The sequence below is a fragment of the Cheilinus undulatus genome, linkage group 10 (genome assembly GCF_018320785.1).
Source record: "Cheilinus undulatus linkage group 10, ASM1832078v1, whole genome shotgun sequence".
Classification (NCBI taxonomy): Eukaryota; Metazoa; Chordata; class Actinopteri; order Labriformes; family Labridae; genus Cheilinus; species Cheilinus undulatus.
In genome coordinates, this window is record NC_054874.1 from 29,995,282 (window position 1) to 30,020,473 (window position 25,192).

The window sequence follows — 25,192 nt, forward strand, 5'->3', positions numbered from 1 at the left end:
CTTTAGATAGTAAAATGCTCAGACAGTTCTTGACACTGTCTGACAAAAGAAACTTTTATATGGAGTGATGTGTCAAAAACCAATCAACAACCAGATTCTACAGAGTAACAGAGATTCTAGAGATTTCTCAACCCTGGTAAACACAGGGGGCAGAAATACACACAACGCCCTCAGCACTATGTTTGTGTTTGAGCGTATGAGTGGGGTTGGTGGATGGAGTCAGAAACTCATTATTTAGGATCAGTACAGAACCTTTGAACATGCTGTGTTTACACCAGTTCGGATGCCAGTGTGACTGTGATTCACTTTAACACACAGGCTGGCGAGAGGATGCATGAGAGGTGATCTGGGTGTGGAGATGTGCGTGTGTGTTTGTGTGCATGAGAGGTGCTACATACATTTATGCATTTTCTTCTGCCCATGTGTTTAAATGGCTCATGATTATGTTGCACACACAAAAACAGACACACACTCCCACAGCCTCCCAGAACATAAGAGTCTATTTGGTGAGCTGGCTGCATCCACGAATGGAAATACAGTACATGCAAGCACATTATAATACCCCCCCACCCACCTCCATACCCCCCTTGAAGGCTGCCAAAGCTGAGATATTGTGTTGTTCAAGACGCACAACTCCTACTGTGTCCTTACTGTGCTCACAGCTTGTAGTTGCTGATGACCTTCCCATGGGCAGGTTTTGAGTGTGTGTCTGTGTGCTCACTTGAGAACAGATGATGTGCATCATACAGGATCTGGCCTTGACCTGGGGCTAAATGTCATGAAAGAGGACTCAATAGTGAGTAAACCCAGCCTGTGAACCCTGGCTTTACTTCACATGCAGAAGTCCTGTGAGTCCCATCCAGCATCTCCCACCCTTCTGCTGCACCACGCCTCCTCCAGCAAGCTGCTTATACACCACTGCCAGAATTAGATCCAAACTGTGGCTGACATCATCGTAGTGTCCTTCACTGTCCCTGCCAGGGTGCAGAGCTGAGATCATCCATACATCCTCCTGGGAGAGAAAGACCATTTAACAAGTCCAGGTTACAGAAATACTAACCAAAATCAGGAGTGGAAACAAACTAATTATGTTTACTCATCATCATATTTCTCTTTGGCATTAAAGAGCCTTCAGATAACAACCCAAACGTAACCTGTTTGTGTCCGTACGATTAATACGAAGTACAGGAATGAGGTGAAAAGCATGTTCTCCCCTCTTTCAGTTTGATGTCTGCGCAACAGCAGCATGGAGTCTACTCTGTTGGCCTGTCTTTGGTTTTAATATGAGCTGCAGCAACTCGTATCACAGCAGCTTAAAGAACAGTTTAAAGGTGTTTCAACTAATAAATCACTTGTTTTAAGTCCACGATAATTCAAAGAAGCAGGCAGTGGTGTTAAGCGAGGTCGCAGCAGCAGCTATAAAGAGTTGCAGAAGGCTGACAGTAAAAAACGGTGGCTGCTGCTAAAGCTAAGTTAAATCAATGATAATACAAAATAAAAGTCTGCGGTTCCTATTCCCCTAAAGTGCTTTAATTGTGAACGCCCACATCAGGAAATGAAGTGAATGTGAAATAAAGTGCTTCCTGCTGCAATAAACCCTACATATACCTTGTTTAGTTGAATGTTGAGCGTTTTTAATTTTGTAGATATTTATTCCTACATATTTATTTTTCTTGCAGTGTTACACTTTTATTCAGTTTGCTGCGGTGGCTCTGGGATGCTATTGATTGTTCACAGATGTCGCTCCTGTTTTTACAGTTCACATCAGATATTTAATTTGAAAACATTACAGTTGTTGCTGCAACATGTTTCTATGTGAAGCCAGCACAAAGTTTAAATACATCTATTGGGAATAAAATTAAGTTTTATGCATTTTAAAATATGTTTTAGTCTTTTTTTTTTAGAAGAAATCCAGTTACATGTTTATAAGAGTTATGTGTAACATCACATATAATTTCACCAAAATCAATAAGAATATTAATTATGATTTTAAAAAATATCAGATTCCCTAGCGGGTATCAGTGCATATGTATCAGAATCAGATCAGAACTGAAAAAAGTGGGTTGGCCCATCTTTACTTTCCATCAGCTTTTAGAAACTGGCCAGTTGTTTGTTTTTGTGAACCATATGGTGTCTCAGAAACAAAGTGAAAGAAAGACTCAATTCCAATTCCCTCTATCCACCTCCACATAGCCCTATTCCTTAGTTTTGGATGTTCATGTCTGTAGGTAGGGTGTCCCAACTTCAGGGGTGGGAAGTAACATATTTTAACTGTAATTGAGTAGTTTTTGGTACTTACATGTTTGTGAGTACATTTTGAAATCAGTACTTTTCCTTCTACTTAAGTAAGTTTTAACCAGAGCAACTGCCCTTTTACTTGAGTACAATAGTGCTGGACTTTTTCCACCTCTGTTGATGGCACAGAGGCACATAGTGAGAAAATGAATCTACATCACATCTATAAACAGCAAAATCTGTACTGATGATAAACATGTCAGAGTTGATTTGAACTCTTGAAGTTTGATTTTAACTCCATTCTGAGTGAAATGGTCTTCAGTGTTGGAGTTATTACAGTGTTGATCCACCAGTGTAAGTTTAACTCTGAAGGATCTAAGATCTGCTCACTGAGATTTCAAATCTGGGGGGATGTGTGGGCAGGGTTACCCATCACGCACTTTGGCAATGTTTAGTTGCATTTTCATGTTGCCTGTTGTACAGTGATCCATTCTGGCATTAACTTACTCATGGTTCTGGTGGACTGGTTTTGTTTTTGATGCATTTGCACCATGGATGAAGTATACTACTGAGCTAGAATTTCCACCTGTGACTTCAAGTCTTCCTAAAGAATGCATAGTGCATATTTATCATCAGTATGCATCGTCTTGCTTCGAGGTTGACTCTCTGCTTTGTTCTTGCCAGAAGAGACCCACCTTACCACAGATTTTCAAGAGTCACGTTGTAAAGTATGTAGCACTTAAAGTATATGTAGTGTGGAACAACATAGCGTTAAATTATAAAGTGTTTAACTTTATACAAGTTTAATGAACACTATTCATTCTGTGTATTTTACTTTAATATATAGGTGTTATTTTATCCGACCAGCCTGCTTGGAGATCTATTCTTTTGTTCTTGCCACTAAGGAAAGATAATATTTTTCTGTACAACTCCTCAGTAGCTACTCAGTACTTAAAGTAAACTTTCAATTAGTTTTTTCTTTTACTTGAGCAGATTTATAGACAAGTACTTTTACTTGGGTTAATTTTGTCCAGAGTAACTGTGCTTTGCCTTGAGTACAATAGTTGTGTACTTTTTCTACTTCTGCCCAAATTTTGTTGGAAAGGAGGGGCAGGGTGAAGTGCTAAAGTTACATGGCAGAAATTTTCCGAGACACACTCAGATCTAAGTGTTATAGCAAATCTCCCAAAATGCCTTGCAAATCACTATGATTAGAAAATGACAACAACAGTCTATTGACATACTTTAATGTTGTTCAAATGTATTATTGTCCATTAGTGATTTTGAATAAGAATTTTAAAAAATGCTCAAAGTAGAAATGTCTAGTTCAATGATGCATCAGTAACTTGGAAAAAAAAATTAATCTATTTTACTTTTCAACACCCAACATAACTATGCAGTAATTTCTTTGAGTAAATTTTAAATGAATTACTTCTTGCTTTTACCTGAGTAGAATTAAAGAGCTGTATTTTTACCTGTAATTAAGTACATTTTAATCACAGTCCCTGTAGTGTACTACACTATATTCTTGAATTCTTTCTACCACTGACCAAGATAAGTAGCTATCTGTTGTCACATGTTCACCTGTTTTCATGGTATGTGTATGGTCCTGAGTTCACTGCGGATCCTGTCACCTCTCAGCTGGGGTTTCCTTTTTCATGTTCATTTGCTGTTCTGAATTGTAGGCGGCTTTCGGCTTCTCTCCAACTGGCCCACACAAAAATGAGAAAAAGCATTTATGGTTCTTTCCTCCTTGTCCTCCATCCTCTCTAGCATGCGCCATGGTTGGACCACAGCACCGCTATCAATAACGTCAAACGTGTCGCAGTGACTAGCCTGTATTAAATGTGTTAAAATGTCGAGCAAGATCTGTTCTGGGGATTTTAGAAAGAATTAGCAAATTATACGAAAACATTTCTATGACGACTTTAACTTTAATCATCTCTGTGTCCACAAAACAAACACTAAAGTGTCTCAAATGTCCTCATACTTAGAAACATGCTGAAATACTCTTTCCACCTTACTTTAGCCAGCAGTGCGTCGGTGACGCCTCACTGAGGACCTGTCCGCTCCGGCGATGCCTTTCTTGTCTCTTCCTCCGGTGCTCCTCCCCCCTCCTCCATACATGACGTAGCGAGGGTCCTCCGCTACCCACAGTTGGGGGCGACCGGCCACGGGTATAAAAAGCATCCCGGGACTCCTTAACGTCACTGCTCGAAGCGGCAGCGACTCGGTCACCAGAGCTGAATCTCAGCAGAGATAGCAGCAAGCAGGCATCTCCTCGCCGCGCAGGCTAACTCGCTTTCGGCTTTGGTTCGACATGGAGACTCGTTGTACCGTGAGAGGCTCCAGCGCCAGGAACTTTAAGAGTGAGTAGCCATCTCTCCGTCGTGCACCTGCAGTAAGAAAGCATGCTCAGTTCTCGTGTTTTGTGGGCTTATATTGTCGTTTACAAGTGAAAACTTGTTAGAACTAATGCACGTTCTGTTATAAAGACTCTTAACTTCAACTAAAGCAATCACAGTGAGGAATCCTTGTTGTTCAGTCTCCAATGCGCATGTGCCACTTTGAAGTTGCTTTTACGCATGGGAAATGTTATTATGTTTTAAACCGCTCACATTGACTTGAATTTTAATAATGTAGGATGCAGAAGGAGTTAAAGTTCGCATTCAGGGGGCATTTTACGCAAAAGTCATTTTTATTGCGCAATATATCCGGACGTTTGCAGTTATTGTAACTATGGGATGTCTGCGTCCCTCCTGCAAAGCTTACCAAAATCTCTCTATTTCCTTTTCAAGCATGGAAAAAAGTAGAGATGGTAAACGTGCTTGTGCGCAATGCCAATAATTCTTACCCATCATCCTCATGAAGAAAGCTTCAAAAGATCCTATCAGGGGCCAACTCATCTTAAAAATCTCCAATTCTCTCACAGCGCCCAACGCAGCTTAGACCAACCTGTTAAAAGGTCAAGAGGTCAGCCACTGGAAAATCTTGCGCACTAACATGAATGGGAAGTTCATTATTATTTCATGCATGTAATTTTCCCGCGGTGTCCACCTTTGTGTGCCGTTATCCGAGCTGTGCCAAGGAGCTGTTTAATATTGATAAGAACCGAAACTGATCCGGATCTGGTTGCTTGTTTCACGCGTGCACGTTACGTGGCGAAGGCTCAGAGGAAATATCCCATGAATGGCCCAAGAACGAGGAAAGCAGGTTAATTCAGTGCAGGGGCACGTGGGACTCACGTTTTCGTTTCTGAAAGTTTATTTTGGTCCCCTTGTCCTGGATTTGTGTTGTATTTCTCGTTTTTTAAATTTAGAGTTATGTAACCTTGTCACAACACTACTGGAGACCTGTGTAAAGTGATCTGGTTGATATGAATGGTTGAATGATTTCTGTGTTGTAAGGAGTTGAATTATAAATGAACACCACTGTTCTCAGAGCCATCAACAAGTCACAGTTGAGAGCACTGCAGTGCTAAAACAATCACTGATATCAGCAGTTTTGACAGACAGACAGCACAGGAAGGCTTGTGCCAGCCAAGAAAGGGTCCTTTCTGTCATCATCACTGTGCATGCACCCTTTCTCTCTTTCCACACACAACCCAGGTGCAACTATTTTGATAAAGCTCTTTTCTTAAAAAAAAATCTCTTGTGTCTCTGTCCAGGTGGATTTACTCTGTGGCTGATTCTTTGGCTGGTGGTGGTGAAGCCGGGCGGGGTATCAGCATGCCCCAAGTTGTGTGTATGTTACCCCTCGCCCATGACGGTCAGCTGCCAGTCCCAGAACATCACTATAGTGCCAGCTGGTGTTCCCTATGACTCACAACGCGTTTTCCTGCAGAACAACCGCATCACAGAGCTTCGCGCAGACTCCTTTGGCTTCGAGACACAGGTTAAAAAAAACAACAGCATGTTCTTAAATCTGCATAATTTCCCCATAAATAATCTTTTCCTGATTTTTATTCTCATCTGTCATCTCTGTGTCTTCTCTTTGTGCAGGTGCTGTGGCTTTATGGCAACAACATCACATGGATTGAAGCTGGAGCCTTCAGTAACCTCAGGGTGCTGGAGGAGCTGGATCTGGGTGATAACCCACTGCAGCGTCTGGAGGGTGGAGCATTCAGGGGTTTGGAGAAGCTGCAGAGCTTGCACATGCATCGCTGCAAGCTGGCTGCTCTCCCCCATGATCTCTTCCACAAGCTGTACAGCCTACAGTTCCTCTACCTGCAGGTAAAGCCAGCATGCAAACACAAAGTATGCAAACATATATCTAGTTAACATGCATGAGTATTTGCAGTGCACACTGTGTTTGCAGTAATAAGCTTTGTACTTAGTTTACTGGCAACTTAGCTGTCCACATGCAGGCTGCACACCCACACACACTTTAACGCTGCGCATGTTTAATAATGGTCCAAGCAGGTTCAGTGAGTTCCACAGGCATGAAAACCAAACTGAGAATGCAGGTCTGCAAATTTTAAGATATCAGTACAGTGTAAAACCATGCAATGTATATCAGCAGGAACACTTAGAACTATTAAGAAAACTTAATTAAGTCTTTTCAAGACTGAATTGCTGTCTCAGTTTTATCATTTATAAAGCTCATACAGCTTTCATATTAATTGCAGCACAAGAATTACAAAAAAAGCAGAGAGCTTCTAAAAAGGACATATATGGCTGTTTAAAAAATGTTAAAGACAGAAAAATAACAATAATGTGCACACTTGTTACTCTAAGCAGCAGTAAAGGCTGCATCTAATATTAAAAAAATAACCTGACATGAATACACACAACATAGTGGAAAATACCAAGAAATTGTTCTCTTTTTAATAAACCTGCAGCCAGCTGGACTTGATAAAGGTTCTTGAAGACACTACTCCTCCAAACGGTTTCTCCAGTTCTAAGAGTACAGAACCCTTTTCGAGGAAGGGAGGAGCTCTAAGAACCTCAGTCTACTCCTGCTGTCCTCTATTGACCAAGATTTAGATAAGCAGGCCCCAGATGAGTGAGAGCCTACACAGAGATACAGAGGGAGAAGAATGGCTGTAGCCCTGCTAGCTGAATCCTGTTATTCTTAGATTCATAAACAAGAAAAATTTATTTAAAATGTAAAAAAATCACTTAAACTCTCAGATTTAGTCATAAAGAACTTTAATTACAGTAAAGACAATACAGTTTCTCTCATCCTTATTTTGTCATAATTACTCATTCTATTTGTCTACAAAAACTAGCTGCCAGATTTTTCTGTAATTTGTATTTTTTTTCCCAGCTCTCCTGCTGCTGACAGTGACATCAGTGGACAGAGCGTCCTTATTTGGACAGCTTATCTAGGTTTTCAGCCAATAAAAACAATCTTTGCCTCATTTAGTGTGATTCAGAGAACAGAAGTCACTTCTCACTTCTGATGAGTTACTTCAAATACAACATCATCAAAGCGAGCGTAAATGGTACATTCAGAAGACAGACTTTTTCCTCCTGTCACAGCTGATCTAAATCACTCATCACCACAGACAGAGGCGATCATTTTACCTGTCCTACCTATGGGCAAGACCTCAGACTTTGTTTAATAAGTGGATGCAGCCATCATGACTGAATATTATCCATTTGTTTGTGCATCATGGCTTTATTGCTTTGAGTTTGGCATTCAGGTCCTGGGTATTGTGGTGTTTGAAAGCAGGCTTATTGGATACACATTTGTTCGTATCTGGTTTAAGTAAGCTTGCTGTGATAGGACCATAAATAACAAAAATCTTACTGTATTAAAAAATACTTTAAACCAGCCATATGTAACTGTGTTAGATGTTTTACAGTTAAAGTGTTAAGAAGGGTCATTTTCCTATAAATCCTCATACAGCTGAACCTCCTGCAGGCATAGCTGTTAGGGGTCCACGATCATGCCAAAGTGATTTCATCATGCGTTACTTTTGTCACATGACAGCATGAAAACAAAGCTATATTTTGTATTGTGGAAAGCATGATCTTCAAGCTTTCTTTCAGGTTTTGTTTGATGTCAATACGACAAGTAAAACAGGAAATATGATTTTAATTTGACACAATAATTAATGTTACACATAGGGGACTGTGGACCATGCTATACAGGACTGGCACTGGTATTTTTTCATACAAAACATTTAAGAAATGCGCTTTTTTCCAGACTAACAATAGTATTGCATCAGCTTAAAGCTACAATATTTCAAATTTATTCATTGAAAAGTCTATATTGATTCAAAAGGTGACCATTCCTATGTTTTTAGAAAAATATATATTGTTAGATGAGGCCATGCAGTATCTCATATATTTCCAAAAGTTTTAAAAAACAGAAATTCTTAACTTTATAATTGCAACTGGATGTGTCTTTTTATAGATGCTGCCATAGGTTACGAGTTCAGTCTTCCAAACTCAACTCTGTAACATGGAAACACTCCATACTTGGCATTTTCATTGAGTTAAGAGCAGCACTGCACAGCACCCCCCACCTCTGCAGCCATCTTCTTAATACTAGTTCTTGTTTTAAACTTCACATTCATGCTAGAAGCGCTCTTCCCTAGCTTCCACCACATATGCACATCCTGGGACCACTTCCAGCATGAACACAGTAATGAACTTTTAAATGCATTTCTCCCTCATTATTAGAAATGTATGAATTAAAAAAAAACATTGGTTTTATCAAATACACTTTATGAGGTGCTGTTTTATTAAACAGAGTCCACAATTCAACACAAGAAATTAACAGCAGAGATGGGCAGCGTTGGTCTGTGCTCATCATCTTGTGTTACCGTTTTGGCAAAGAGCCCTCTAGTGGCGAGATTTTGCATATTGTGCGTTTAACTTCCTCACCTTTTCCACATCAATAAATCTTATTCTTACTTTGATTTTACTCCAGGACAATCAGCTCCACTTTCTGCAGGATGAACTCTTCTCTGATCTGGTCAACCTCACCCATCTCTTCCTGCATGGAAACCGCATCCGCGCTCTCACTGAGAACGTGTTCAGAGGCCTTGTCAACCTGGACCGCCTCCTTCTCCATGACAATCGCATCAGACAGGTTAACCGACGTGCTTTCCGTGATCTGGGCCGCCTGACCATCCTTTACCTGTTTAACAACTCCCTGGCTGAGCTGCCAGGCCAGGCCATGAAGGATGTCCAAGATATCCAGTTCCTACGTCTGAATGGTAACCCCTGGTCCTGTGGCTGTGAGGCCCAGCCCCTCTGGGAGTGGTTCCGCGAGGCCCGCATCTCCTCCTCTGAGCTCATGTGCTCATCTCCTTCTTCACGTCGTGGCCAGGACCTCAGATTCCTGCGGGAGCTGGACTTTGCTCTCTGCCCTCTGCCTGATCCCGGCTCTCTGGCTGGAACCACGACCACCACCTTCAGCACCAAAACCCGCTGGTGGTTCTCCAAGCACAAGCCTGCATCCTCATCCAAGGCGGCGTACCAGAAGACGAAAGAGACAGTGAAGGCCTTCCCGTTCTCTGCTGTCAAGCCTCAGTTCATTCCCAAACCCGCCATTGAAACCTTCCCTTCCAAGTATGAACTGTCAGCCGATGAGGCGGCCCTTCCAAAGCTGGACCAAGAAGAATACTGGGCCAACTATGGCAACGAAGACTCCTCTATCCGCTGCTATGAGCTGGACTGCCCCCCAGGCTATGAAAACCTTCCATTTCCCTCATCCCACTCCTCAACCTGCACCATATCCGTCCTACATCTCTTCTCCCTCTCCATAATCACATTCTGCCTCCATCTCCTGTTTGGCTGAGCTCTTCAGTCGTCCACACCTTTTTATCCTTTCTGATTCTTTCCCTTGCTCTTCAAACTCTTAACAAAAACCTGGATCTTTTCAGTCACCTCCAGACTTCCAGGAGGTTCTACACTGATGCAGGAGACAGGCAGCAGGAAGCTGTTTTATAAAGCAGAGATAAACTGAGCTGATGTGGAGCATGGCAGGATTTCAAAGATGAAGTAGCTGCTGCTTCCTAGTTCAGGTTTTAACAATCAGGGTTGAACCTGTAATGTGAAATGACAGGGAGAGGACAAAACTTATCAGGTGACATCTCCAGAGGTTTTTTATCATCTCAGCTGTCAACAGTGCAGGCGTTTTATCTACAGCTGTCTATACCAAAACATGCTCGCCATCCAATCATCACTAAGAATCTCTAACTAGTTTCTTTCTTCAGGAGTAAGAGTGGTGTTTGCTGATGGGTTGTTCAGCACTAGCAGAAGTAACACAGATAATAGCAGGCTAGGAAATTAAATAAAGGAAAATCAATACACTATAAGCAGCTCAAAGATATTCGTCTGTAGGCACAAAAGGACACAATCATTGTTAGGTTCACAGCCAAGACAAACTCTTCTCACTGCTTCAAATTCAAACACAGATGCCAACAAACCACCACCCACACACTGTCATCATCCCTGTTCATGCACTCATCACAATCTGATCTCCAAAGAAGACAAGCTTCGTTTTTACCTCTCATATTGGTACCATTTAGTTAGAGACAGCTTGTGTTATTAGAGGAGATATGTAGATTGTAAGTGGAAGGCACACGTAGAATGTGGAAACCCCTTTCACCCCCTTAGGTTTTCCATCTTGTCTCTACCTTTTCAGGACAGCACATCCAAGCTCCTTTAGCACACGCAGAGACAAGCATGGTGTGATGACATGAGGAAGACTTATTGATTTGTTTGCATGATTGAGTTTCTGTTGTGTGAGAATTATTTACTTGCTGGAGACTTAAAAAACTCCTTAGAAAGCCAGCAATATAAGGTCTTAAATAGGGTGCCTGTATGCTTGAAAAACTGTGGATGAATTTAGGATTCTGAGTATATTTTTTATCATGTTTGGTACATCTGACAGTTTCACCTTATTTCAATATCTTATACCTGATTTTTTTTTTAATATTGCAGACAAAGTGGATAGGATTTAACCTTGTTTTATCAAAATACCAGACTCTGATCTGAATTACTCATGGAGGCCATTTGGTCCATGTCAAACCCTTCAGTTAAAAATCCATAAATCAACCTGAAATAAAAGGGATTCTGCATAAGATGTGAAAGATGTTAGATTCTGTATTTTCAGTGGAAAAACTTGTTTTAAAGTGCTTTGCTTTGTAAAAAAAAATAAAGAAACAAACAAAAATGAAGTTTGTGGGTATTTGTTTGTTGTGACACCTTCTTCAGTTGCTATGGATACCACAAAAGAACACCAAGAATGATCAAAAACAGTCACTGAGATGGCACACACTTGCAAGCCCCGCCAATAAAGACTGAAGCAATTAGGCTTAAGTCTGATAAAGCCTAAAACACAGTTAGTTTAAAAACACCTCAAAAGTGCTCCCTTGGACGTGTCTAGCGCACATAAGACATAATAAAGTGCCCTACATGGTGCCATCCTATGGATAAAACTTGATAAATGCCCTGCAGGGCACCCCACCAGTTGTCAAAACATGCTAAAGTGTTCTTTAGGGTGCCAACACATGATGACTTCCCTTTTAAGGGTGCCATACAAAGAACAACACCTGGAGTGCCCTCCAGAGTGCCCCACCAAAGGGTAGTAAGTCATAAAGGAAGCCTTCCAGGAAACAAAACTTTATAAAGTACTCTCTAGAGCAGTGGTCATCAACTACATTTGTACAGGGGCCAGCTTTTTCCTTGATGGATGTTTTGGAGGCCAGACTTTCAAATAAAGAGAAATAAATAGACATTTTGGTTTTCTTAACATAGTTTAAGAAAATATCTTGTGTGCCATTTTTAGCCCCTAAAATGTAAGAGAATTTCCTATACCCCAGCCAGCCACAGGGAGTGATTGATATATTTTAGCTGAATATTTCTGGGGCTGTTATGTTCTCCAGCACTGAGTTTGATGCTAATATGCTGTTGTGATTGATGAAAAATTAAAAATCGTCTAGTTTTGACCCTCAGACGGGACAACACCTGAGGTCAAAAGAGACCCACAGTTTTAATCAAGAATGAACTGATACATATTTGTTTATCATGCATCTTAAATGCTAAAAATGGGAGTTAACAGATTTCCTCCCACTCTAAAACCCAACAGTTTTTAAACAATAAGTTGTGTTAACTTCAAATTTCTGAATATAATGCTGTTCTTGGGGTCGGATGGGGCCTTTTGGCTGCCAACTGATGATCACTGTTTTACAGCAGAGGGTGGTAGGTACAATCATACAATTAAAAAATCTCAATCTCAGTCTCAACCTGGTTTTCTTTCTAATTTACCAAACTTTTGTTTGCACCTCCTAGCATGTGCTCTTTTGTATCATTTTAACCCCAGCTCCTAAAACACCCTGAGTTCACCGCTGTTGTGCAGTAAAGCAACAATAATTCACCCCGGTCTGCAATCAAACTTGAACACAAATATGTTATACCTTTAACACAAAAGCTTTTAGAATGAGGAAATAAACATCATGAATGTGGTCAATACATTTCACATCTGACAGCATTAGTATCTGTGAGCAGGATTGTGTATAAATAGATGATGGGAAATCATATGTGTTAGATATTATGTATGCAAGCATGCTTGGGGGTCTCATGTGGAGGCGAGTGCTGGGGTATGATTCAGAGAAGGGGCAGCATGGGGGAAAACACCAGTCTGAAAATGTGATATGTCCCGGAATCAGCACACCCCCTCAACAGATTCACTCTCGCCTTGCGCCTTGATGATGATGATGGTGATGCATACACCCCTGCATGTTCTGTTAGCGTAAGACACGTGCACATACGTGGTGAAAACCCCCCCACACACAATATAAAGTTCAGAGAAGCTGGTCTGAGACGCCTTCTAGTCTTTTTCATCTTCCAACTCACAAATGATTAATCCCTTTTACGCCTTAATTCTTCTCACCTTTCTGCCTTTATTTTCTCTTTGTGTGATGAAAGCTCACTCCGTTGTGGATTACAGCAGATAAATCCTCTCAACACACATTAATTATTGTCCTTAAAAGCCTCTTCTTTGTACTTTTTCGCTGAGCCTTACATTTGAAAATAAACTTGGGGTAGATTATGTTTTAATTTACCAATGGGAAATGTATGTAACCAATTTCAGATGTAGGCAAGCACAAAATATTTACATTCATCACAATCACATTGCTGCCATTTCTCTTCAGATGTTGTCTCAGGATGGAGAGCTCAAACACTAATGTCTTTCACACCTTTTACAGTTTCAGGATTCAGCAGCAACTGATAGAAAAACACCCATCTGTCCATGACTGTTGTCCTAAACACTCAGCAGCATTGAGGCTTGATGTTAAAGCTTCTGATGAACAGTTACATAAAGTTACATAAAAATGTATAATGCATGTGCTTCACATTCCAACTGATTTCATGGTAAAAGATGATTACACAATTTGTTTGTAGCTAGCTTTGAACTTTCATTTTTTAAAAGTGGCTCAATTTTTGACAAAAAGTTTCAGAAGTACTTGCAGCTTCTCCTTTGCACATCACAAACTGCAGTCATGACTAATGTGTTTACCCTCTTTCACTTTAGACTGGCGGATCTGTAGGCATTTGCCCTCTGTGCCTAAAAACAGCACCTTGGGTGGCCATGGCACATATTTACTGTTTTTCTGGAACAGGCCATTAGCAGAAAAAGATTTCTCTGAAGTCATCTAACTTTGATGCCGTGGGCTTATCACAAACTTGTCCCCACTCTTTCTCCCCCGACTCTTCATCCTATTTTTGTGCCTCTGCCTTTCTTCAGCTTTCTGTCATTCAAGCTGTCACTTAGTCTTTGTCTGAACCGAATGACTTCATCCTTTCTTCTCTGGCACTCAGCCTCCACACATGGTCATGCTTGTCTTGGCAGAGCCTGCATGTTCGATCGAATGAGTTGGCGTGTTCAATTGTAGGGTGTTTACGTTTGCTGACGTACACCATCACACACGGCTTATTTAGAGCACCAAGAGTATAGAAAGATGCTTTATTAATACCAAGGGATATTCAAGCTATCTAGTAGCAGCTTACCAAATTAAACTTGAAAAATAGACTTAAATCTAAAATTGAAAATTATACTATAACCAAAGTTAAATTGAATATTAAAAAATGAAAAATGAAAAAACTTTACAGAAAAACACAAATAAACCTATACACAATTTAAATCCAAAATATGTCTCAGGCTTTATAAGAACAAAAAGTGCAAAGTCATAGCTAAGTAAACAGTGTTACATGGAGAAAGAAATTATGGTATAAATATCCACAAGCCTTTGTTAGTATTTTTTTCTAGCATATACAAGTTCATGTGCGTTGATAGTATTTTTGCAAGATGTGCAAATAGTGCAAGGATGCTGACGATCAGAAGCATAAAGTGTGCAAGGATGTGGACAGATTTATACGAGGTAGAAAGTTGATGAGGGCAAATGTGCATTTTACCACAGCGAGCCGTCTTACATCACAGCGTTTGGGTATGGCCATGGTTCTCTGCTGGGAAACGGTGGGTTGCTCCCTCCAGGTGGGGAGTGTCTTTGCCCAAAGTGAAGGAGTTTAAGTACCTCTGTGTCTTGTTCACGAGTGAGGGTAGAAGAGACCTGGAGATGGACAGACAGTATCTGCGGTATTGCAGATGTTGTACTGCACCGTCGTGGTGAAGAAGGAGCTGAGCCAGAAGGTAAAACCCTCAATTTACTGATCGATCTTTTTTCCAATCCCTCACCCATGGTCATGAAGTCTAGGTAATGACCGAAAGAACAAGATTGTGGTTTCAAGCGATCGAAATGAGATTCCTCAGGAGGGTGGCTGTGCTCAGCCTTAGAGATAGGGTGAGGACCTAGGACATCCGGAGGGATCTTGAAGTAGAGCTGCTGCTCCTTCACGTCGAAAGGAGCCAGTTGAGGTGGTTTGGGTATCTGATCAGGATACCTCCTGGTCGCCTCCCTGTGGAGGTCTTCCAGGCCTGTCCAACAGGAAGGAGACCCTGGGGTAGACCCAGAACTCGCTGGTGGGATTATATATCTCATCTGGCCTGGAACACCTTGGAATTCCCCTGGCGGAGCTGGAAAATGTTGCTGGGGAGAGAGATGTCTGGGTTGACTTGCTTAGCCTGCTACCACCGCAACCTAGATAATGCCAGAAGGATTTGTTTCACTCATCCATCTGAAAAACCTCCAATGGATGGTGCTTGGGAAAGGGCAGAGCCTTTAAGAAAAACCTCAGAGGGTGATAGGATGAACGATCTGTCAGTCAAGTCTTTATGGGCCAATCAGAGCAACAAAACACATAATGTCGTAGGTGCTCCCCTACCGAGGAGTTAACTCCATAGAGAACTGCATAACACGAACCATGGCAACCGTAGACATGTCAGTACACGACTTTTGTCATTTTTGAAATGAAGTTCTGATAAAGCTGATGCCATCCACACTAATCTCTCCCACCATAATTGCATGGGCCTCTTGTCGCTGCTTGCTTGCATCATGACTCCTCAAACAATGCTGATTGTTCCTGTTACTTTCTTACAGGGCCCAATCTGTTCAGATGGGAGCTTTGCAAGATGGATTCACCAGTGAGAAACACAGAAATTGGTGAATCTATCTGCTTTGCAAGGTTACAAATAAAACCCATCAGGTTTGAAACTGTCATTTGAATGCACAACGATTTTTAATTTCCGGATTAAGCACTGAAGACACGCATCCGAAAATAACGGACTCAGTGTGCAAAGACCAGTGGGCTTGACCAACAGACCTACGTCAGCTGAAGTCTTCTTCATTATTCGTAATCATTTCTTACACTTTAAAGTTGTGAAGTTTTAGGTCTGAACTAAATTCAAATATCAGTATTGGCTAAAATTAATTTGTTAACATTGGTACATCATATATTGGCAAAAATACGTCATGCATCTCCAGTGATGACCTCCATCTCCATCCCTGCTGAAATGACTGCGGCTGAACTACAGTATTTTTGTTGGTCGGCTGATAAGTGGCCCCCTTATAAGCTCCACATAGCTTCTGGGAGTCCCTTTTCACAAATGACTTTTTAATGAATTATCATGATGGATTATATTGTATTGTTAATGGTTTTGTAAATAATCTCATTGATTCTTCCTTTCCTTCATTTTAAGTGAAGTTGCACTTGTCAGTACTAAGTAGTTTGCCACAGAGGATGTCTATCAGCACAGTCCCATTAAGGAGAAACCAGCTGGCACAAAATCTGTGCAGCTCATTGCTGCAGACAGGATATTTTATGTAAGTGTATAGCATTCAAATGTTGCTACTTTTCTCAGTTAGAGACATCGCTATGTCATAAGTGTAAGATACCTTTTTTCAATTTTCCCAAGTTATTTTTTTTTCTCAGCATTTCTGAGTGCATTTTTTCACACACCAGCTGGTATTCAAAAATCCCAGCTGAAGCTGAGGCCCTCACCAGCATGTGGTTGCTGCAGCTTGTCAGGTTCACCCTCCAAAGTCATTATTTTACAAGTGTCTTCCAATGTTTCAAACCCAAACAGAAATAAAACTGAGTTAAGCTAAACAGTGGGATCACTTTTAGTTTCTTGACAGGCATGAGGCCTTCTGCTGCAATTTTGAGTGCAAACTGAACACTTTACTATCTTTCTTTTAGTATAAAACTGCTGGTATGCCAACATTTTTTTTTATGCTGCACATTAAAAACAGATCAGAATTTGTCTAACTGGTCACTTCTTCTGCTCAGTACAAAACCTCTTATTTGATTCAGAAACTAGATATACAGTGCCTATAAAAAGTATTCAACCCCTTGGAATTATTTATTGATTTCATAAATCAGTCATGTTCAATATAATTTGGCTTTTTTGACTAAAAAAAAAAAAAAAAACCTCTTTAAATTCTGAAACAATGATGTTGGCCTTGCTGATAGCTTGTTAGCTAAACCAAAGCCCAGGACTTATTGTCAGCTTGCTTTAAAGCAAGACGGCCTGGTTCAAGTCTGACTGTAGACATGTCAGTACATGACTTTTGTCGTTTTTGAAAAGAAAATAACTTAATGCTGTACTTTGTTCTTCTTTTAATGAAGAAATGTCATCAATTTCTGATAAAACTTATGCTTTAGCAGCATCCACACTAATCTCTTCTGCCATGATTGCATCGGCCTCTTGTTGCTGCTTGCTTATTATTATTATTTGTTTGTTTATTTGTAAAGGGACCATGTACAATAAAAAACATAAATGTTTCCATTTGATGCATTGTACCAGAGTTAGCGTAAAGCTAATTTACATCTGCAGTCCCTTGGCAGGTCACAATTAAAACATCAGTTATAAAACATCACAGAGAAATGACAATAAAACATTAGCTCAAGCTGCAGAGTTAGATCACCCCCACAGGCATACACTCACATACACACAAACACATTCACACAGCCATATTTAAAATTATGTTATAGAATCAGTGTTTACAGAGTTGAGAGTCTTTCAGTAGATTTTTGAGTTTGTTCTTGAAGCTTCCGAGACTCCCCCACCGTACTGCCCCTCGACGCTGATTGTCCCGTCAATTTCTAACCGGGTCCAAACGGTTCAGACGGGAGCTCCGCAAGATGGATTCTCCAGTGAGAAACACAGAAACTGGTGTGCAAGGTTAGGTAGCAATAGCAATAGCAAGCAATCTGTATTTAAGCAAATGGTCATCAACAACATGCATGTGTGCAAGCAGGATCCTATTTATACGGTCCTGAATCTGCGGTCCTGAAACTGCTGCCTACGAGCCTGCAGGTACGCCCTCCCTTCTCCTTCCTGTCACTGGACGTAAATGAGAAGCTTAGCAGTTGGTGGTTAGTAGGAACAGCAGGGTGTGGCAGTTTTGTAAGTAATAAGTGGAAATAAACGTACAGCCGTACAGCCAGCCAGTCAATGAGGCGTCTACATATGTTATGTCTATGGGAGAAACCATCAATAGGGAATGACCACTGTATTTGATGCCCAGGTGTGTCCTACTACTTTGATTATTCACACAATATATACTGTTGAATGTCTACACTCAATTTCAGATTTGGGGTTCACCTGTGCAGACTGCATTTATAGTTAGAGGTGTAAACAATAACCAGAGAGCTGTCTATGAGTGAAAATCAAGCAACTGTGAAGCTGAGAGAGGATGGAAAATCAACCAGAGCCATTGCACAAACATTAGCCATAGCCAGTACAACCATTAGGAATGTCATGAAGAAGAAAAAAAACACTGGTGTACTCAGTAACAGTTGTTGAACAGGTAGACCAAGGAAAACAGCATCGGTTGACGACAGAAACATTGTGAGAGCTGTAAAGAAAGACACTAAAACAACTGTTAGTGACATCAGCAACCACCTCCAGAGGGCAGGAGTGAAGTTATCAGCATCTACCATCAGAAGACTTCATGAACAAAAGTACAGAGGCTTCACCAGAAGATGCAAACTACTAATTAGTAAGAAGAACAGGAAGACTAGGCTGGAATTTGCCAAAAAGTACAGAGAACACCCTCAAACACTCTGAACAAAGTTTTATGGACTGATGAGACAATGATGAACTTTTACCAAAGTGATGAAAGGACTAAAGTTTGTAGAAAGAAAGGATCTGTTCATGATCCCAAACATACAAGCTCATCTGTGAAACACAGTGGAGGTAATGTCATGGCTTGGGCTTGCATAGCTTCTTCTGGGATGGGCTCATTAATCTTCTTTGATGATGTAGCACATGATGGTAGCAGCAAAATGAACTCAGAAGTCTACAGAAACATTTTGTCGACCATTTTAAAGAAAGATGCATCCAAACTGACTAGGAGATCCTTCATCATGCAGCAAGATAATGACCCAAAACACACTGCCAAAACAACAAAAGAGTTCATCAGAGGCAAAAAGTGGAAGGTTTTAGACTGGCCAAGTCAATTTCCAGACTTGAACCCTATAGAGCACTGATCATCAACTGGCGGCCCAGGGGCCACGTCAGGCCCCCCAAAGCTTCCTGTCCGGCCCCCGAAAGATTGTTAAATTCAGAAAAGGAGGAAAAGAAGATTGTAAGAGTATCTTTTGGCTTTAAATGTCTGCAGCTGTTAAATCCATCCCACAAAAAAATAACATTGAAATAGTTTTAGAATGACTTAACATTTGATCTGTTTTTTCAGAGATTTACTGTCATAATTAGTACGTATTTTAAAAAAGGTTAAGGTTGGCAGGAGTTCTGCAAAAATGACCAGAAAAAGAGGTTAAATGTGGCAAAAAACGGTAAAAGAGGAAAAAAGGCACAAAAGGTATAAAAATTGGTTAAATATGACAAAAAGTTGTGCAAGAAAGTAATGAAAAGGGGTTAAAAAGTGGAAAAATTGATAAAAGAGTGGCACAAAGGGGATAAAACATGCAGGAAAGGTGGTTTAAAGGGGGTTAAAATCTTTCAAAAATTGTTTAAAGGAGGCAAAAAGTATCAACAATGGGTTAAAATAGGAAAATTGGTTTTGAAGTTACAAAAATTGTTGAAAAAATGTCATGAAAAGGGGTTAAAAAGTGGCAAAAATAGAAGAAAGTGGCAAAAATTGATAAGAGTGTCACAAAGAGGATAAAACATGCATGAAAAGTGGTTTAAGTGAGGTTAAAATCTTTTAAAATAGTGTTAGAGAGGCAAAAGAGGGCAAAAGGTATCAAAAAGGGTTAAAAGTGTCAAAAATGGGTTAATATTGGTGCTAAATGACAACTGGGGAAGGCCCATTCTCTGTGATTTTCAGGGGTCTGGCCTATTCTGTTGTCAGGCCTTTCTCCTTGTGGCCTGCTGCATTATAGATAATAGGGATAGATCTCACTGGTAATGCCTAAAATAATATAAAACATTTCTTTAATTTTTGTGTATTTGAAAGTCCGGCCCCCAGAGTTTCTGATGAGACTAAATCCGGCCCTTGTGCAGATGTACTTGATGACCCCTGCTATAGAGCATGCATTTTGATCGCTACAGAGGAGACTGAAGGTAGCAACCCTCCAAAACAAACAACTGAAAGAGGCTGTAGTGAAAGCCTGGAAAAGCATCACAAAAGAAGAATGTAAAAGTTTGGTGATGTCAGTGGGTCACAGGCCTGATGCAGTTATTGCAAGCAAAGGATTTGCAACTAAATATTAAGTCTTTTTCACTTTAATCTTTTTTAAGTCAATCTGTTCCAATACTTTGCTCACCTAAAAATGTGGCGTTCTGTTACAAATAAAGCTATCTTCTAAGTAGTGTATCAGATCCTGATGTAAACACCTGGAGAAAAAAGAGCTGAAATATTGATCTCTTGTCTCATTTTCATCTTTTGATGTCAAACTCAAATGTTTTTGGTCTACAGCGAAAACAAAGGAATTGAGCCCACCGTTCTAATACTTTTGGAGGGGACTGTATTTATTTCATTTGAAGTCAAGTACTTTTGAGAAGTGTGTCAAAGTATAGAATAAAGAATTATAAATGCACTTTAAGTACACAAGTACTAAAAACATACTACTCTATATATTTTTAATCCAAAATATTACATTCAGCAACATTTTTACAATTATTTTTTAATTTATTATTTTGCAAATACAGTTGTGAAAAGTCAACCATGTGCACTGATAATCTTTTGCTATCAAAGTTTTTATCTGCCTTTAAAAAATAATCAGTAAAGAAAACAAATCTTAAGTTTGTTTTTTGTTAAAGAAGTTAAAATGAAGCTGTTTCTTTCTTTTGTTAGGTTAAGACTTTGACTAAGAAATGAGCTATTGCATGAAATAAACTTTTTAAACAAGTTTCTCTTGACATCAAATCACTCTTGGTACACTGCACATCGGGCCTTCTGTCAGACCATTGGACCTGGTTTTAGTTTGGTCTTCTATTAGCGTCATCCTGTACAAATAAACAGGACTTTGAGATCAGTTTCCTCCACTGTCAATTCTAATTTAAGTTCTGTGTAGCAGCTTTGACAAAGATTAATAAAGATCAAAACAAACAGGACAAGTGTAAGATAAAAGCCCAGAGCAACAGACGGATGTGTTTGAAGGCTCAAATATGGAGTTACCGGAATAGCAGCACAGATTCCCATGTCAATAATTTTAGGCACAGGGACAAATAACCTAAAGGACGTCAGAAGCTGTGTCTGTGCCAACAAACACAGGCTACACAACCTCTCAAATGAGGCAGTGTGATTGACTCACAGCGCCCATCACATCACTGTTCTTTTGTCCTCTTGTTAACAACAAGCCCACTTCATCTTGGCCGTGCCATCTTTCTTACTCCTGCATCTTTGCCATGTGATTATGTCTTTCAATCACTGCGTCCGTCTTTGTGACACCAGACACAAAGGCGCATCAGATCTGCTCTTTGTATCCCCATCTGTCTTTGCAGAGTATTTCTGGCATGTGCGTAAACCCTCAGAGGAGTGGACAGACTGTCAGAGCTGGACAAATGCAGTCTGTCTTCACCCCACTCTCTTCTGTTCCCTCTAAAACATGACTCAAGACGGGATGCACAGATACTCTGACTTTATGGTGGCATAACTGCCAAAGATTTGGACATACTGCTCAGTCATGTAAAAGGAAAAGAAGGTGTGCAAGATGTGGGGAGGACCATGAATATGTGCAGTGCAGGAAAGACAAGCAGCCAAAATGCTGTAATTGTGGAGGGAATCACAGTGTGGCATATGGCGGGTGTGAGGTGGTGGAAAGGGAGGTTCAGGTCCAACAGGTCAGAGTGCGCAACAATATCACTTATGCAGAGGCTGCTAAGGTGGTGAATCAGTCCAGAAGTAGAGATACAGGAGGCATAAATGGAGAGCAACAAAACAAACAACCTGAACAAGTCAAAGAGGGGAAAGTGTGGGTGGACCTGAAGAGCCTTGTTACATTTATAGCAGGAGTTATAAATGCAACAATGAAAACAAAATCAAAAACTGAAAGGATCCAGATAATAGTGAAAGCAGCAGCAAATCATCTAAACATTAATCATCTGACATGGGAGGAGGTGAGAGACGATCTCAGTGCACAGGCTAGTCAAGAAATAGTAAATCTAGGATAGCAGAAGCTAAACAATAGTTCTGCTACGATGGAATGCAAGAAGCTTAATAGCAAATGGGCAGGAATTTAAGAAATTCATAACTCAGTTACCTAGTTTCCCGATATTATTTTTGTGTAACAGACATGGTTAAAAAACAATTTAGACTTCAGAATTACCAATTATACAACTATGAGATGTGACAGGATAGAGGGTGCAGGAGGTGGGTGTGCTACTTTTATTAAAGATAGTATACCCCACAGAGAGGTCAGCAAGGGTAAGGAAGGAGAATTCATAGTAACAGAAGTATGGACAAATGTTGGTCAAGTTAGAGTTATCAATCATTACAACCCATGCAAGTCACTTGATGTTAATTTAAAACGAATCCGGGGAATGGGCAAAAATCATATTGTTAGGAGTGGGGATTTTAATTCACAAAGTACACTATGGGGAGGAAAAATGACAGATAAAAATGGGGAGGTAATGGAGCAACTTCTAGAAGATAATCACTCGGTGTGTTTGAATGATGGGAGAGGGACAAGAATAGATGTTCACACAGGAAATAGTTCAGCACTGGATTTGACACTGGTATCGAGGGAATTGGCAGGTTTATGTGAGTGGGAACTATGGAAAGACACCACTGTAAGTAGTGATCACATTTCAATACTTTGTCATATGAGCATAGATGGGGAGGTGGAGAAGGAGGACAGAGAGGCAAGGTGGGTTTTCTGTAAAGCAAAATGGGATCAATTTAAGTATTTGTGTGAGAGGGAGAGTGGAAAAATAGATGTAAACCAAGATACTGAGGAAGTGGATAAAAACCTAAAGGATGTTATTTTAAAAGCAACAGAGTCAACAATTCCAAGAAGCAAAGGTAAACTGAATAAGAAACCAGCCCCGTGGTGGTCAGAAGAATGTAGAAAAGCTGTTAAAGAAAGAAATAAAGCTTATAAAACTTTAAAGAGAACACATAATTTTGAGAAATTAATGGAGTGCAAAAGACTACAAGCAAAAGTAAGAAAAGTTGTTGAAGAAGCTATGGAAAAAGATGGAGAGACTTCTGTAATACAATAGGCAGAACAACGCCTGTAGGTGATGTATGGGGAATGATTAGGAAGATGAAGGGGGTCAGAAGAGAGAGGAAATATATAAAAAAATGGAGAGGAGATGGCAATCACAAACGAGGGTAAAGCAGAACTAATGGTTAAAACTTTTGAATAAATTCACAGTTCTAATAATTTGACAGAGGAAGGAAAACAAGAGAGAAAAAACAAGAATGTAGTGTTTTTGAACAGACAGGAAAGTTATGGTAGTGTGATGGATGCCCCCTGTCCAAGAAATGAGGAGAGTTATAGCTAAATCTGGGATAACATCTCCAGGGAAGGACCAGATATGCTACATAATGTTAAAACACTTAGGAATAGAGACAGAAACCAAACTATTAGAAATATATAATAAGGTATGGGAGGAAGGCAGACTACCTAGCAGTTGGAAGGAAGCAAATGTAGCTCTATACTGAAACCAGGAAAAGACTCCACTAACCCAACAAGCTCTAGACCAACTGCTCTGACTTCACATATTGGAAAAATCATGGAAAAGATGATAACACTGAGATTAACTTTTTACTTAGAAACAAGAGGTCTACTTTCTCCTTACCAGAGTGGATTTAGGAAAGGGAGAGGAACAATGGATCCAGTGGTATGCCTGGAAACTGAAACAAGAAAAGCCCAGGTTAACAAGGAATGTGTCATGGCTGTGTTTTTTGATGTTGAAAAAGCCTACGACATGGTATGAAAAGAGGGGTTACTGATTAAACTTTGCAAAATGGGTGTAACAACAACAAGAACTTTAAATTGGATTAAAAAACTTTTTGTTCAGTAGAAGTATTCAAGTAAGGATGCGTACAGCCTTATCCACAAAGCAGTGTCATCAGTCTGTATTTTCAATTATGATTGATGATGTTCTTTCTAATATAGACGTTGACAGTGGTCAGTCTTTATTTGCTGATAACTGTGGAAGAGAGGGAAAAATGTATTAAAAATTGGTTCAAGATAAGATGCAAAAGGCAGTAGGGTTTGTTGAAAAATGTTCATATTCATGGGGATGTAGGTTCTCAGCAGAAAAAACTAAAACAGTTGTTTTTACTAGAAAGAAGGTAAGAGAGAAAACTATACAGATGTATGACCAGAATATGGAACAAGTTCACACTTTTCGGTTCCTAGGAATTTTGTTTGATTCAAACTTGATGATCAAATAAATAAAATAGAGAAAAAATGACTCGTTTAAATATGAGATGTGGCTCTAATAAGATCAGTGGTAGATTATGGCTGTTTAGTATACAGAGGAGCAGCTAAAACTCTGTTGAAGAAAATAGAAGTAATACAAAATCAAGCACTAAGATAATGTTGTGGTGCTTTAAGGACGTCTCCAGCTAATGCTGGTCAAGTTGAGTTTGGAGAGATGCCAGTTAACCTTAGACATAAACCGTTAATGATGACATACTGGGCAAATCTTCAGGGGAATAAAGAAGGAGGTCATCAAACAGTGAAAGCTCCCTAACCATGCTGGGAGAGTGGGAAAGCAAGAACATACTGTTTTGTGTGGGAGGCAAGCAAAATGGCTCAAAAAATGGGGATACAGAAAAAAACATACAGCAATACAGTACCTTATCCAGTAACTCCATTCTGGCTATTTCCACCTGCACACATTGATCTATATATTCAAGATAAAGGCAGTAGAACATAGACTAAAAACAACACATAGACTTCACACACCTATTTATACAGATGGTTCAAAGAACACAAAGAATGGGCGCACTGGTTTTGCTTTTGTCATACCAAAGTTAAACATAAATGTTAGGGAGAGAACACCAGATCATTTATCAGTGTGTACATTTGAGATGTTGGCAATAGTAAGAGCATTACAATGGACAGATCAGAACAAAATGAAACAGGTTATAGTATGCTCAGACTCTCTCTCAGCAGTGATATCCTTACAGTCCGTGTCATCCCAAAGCAGACTAGATGTATTATATGAAATT

At 40.0% G+C, this 25,192-nt stretch overlaps 1 protein-coding gene across 2 annotated transcripts; it reads left to right on the plus strand.

Annotated features, from left to right (window-relative positions):
• Positions 1-4,423: 4,423 nt before the first annotated feature.
• On the plus strand, positions 4,424-11,374 carry rtn4rl2b (reticulon 4 receptor-like 2b). 2 transcript variants are annotated; one of them, XM_041797020.1, is made up of 4 exons: positions 4,424-4,604; positions 5,903-6,129; positions 6,237-6,467; positions 9,118-11,374. In XM_041797020.1, exons 1-4 carry the CDS (start codon positions 4,556-4,558, stop codon positions 9,988-9,990), a joined length of 1,380 nt encoding a protein of 459 aa, XP_041652954.1. In that variant the 5' UTR covers positions 4,424-4,555; the 3' UTR covers positions 9,991-11,374. The 2 variants fall into 2 exon arrangements, with proteins under 2 accessions (XP_041652954.1, XP_041652955.1); XM_041797021.1 differs by lacking the exon at positions 4,424-4,604 and adding an exon at positions 5,374-5,448.
• Positions 11,375-25,192: the final 13,818 nt, after the last annotated feature.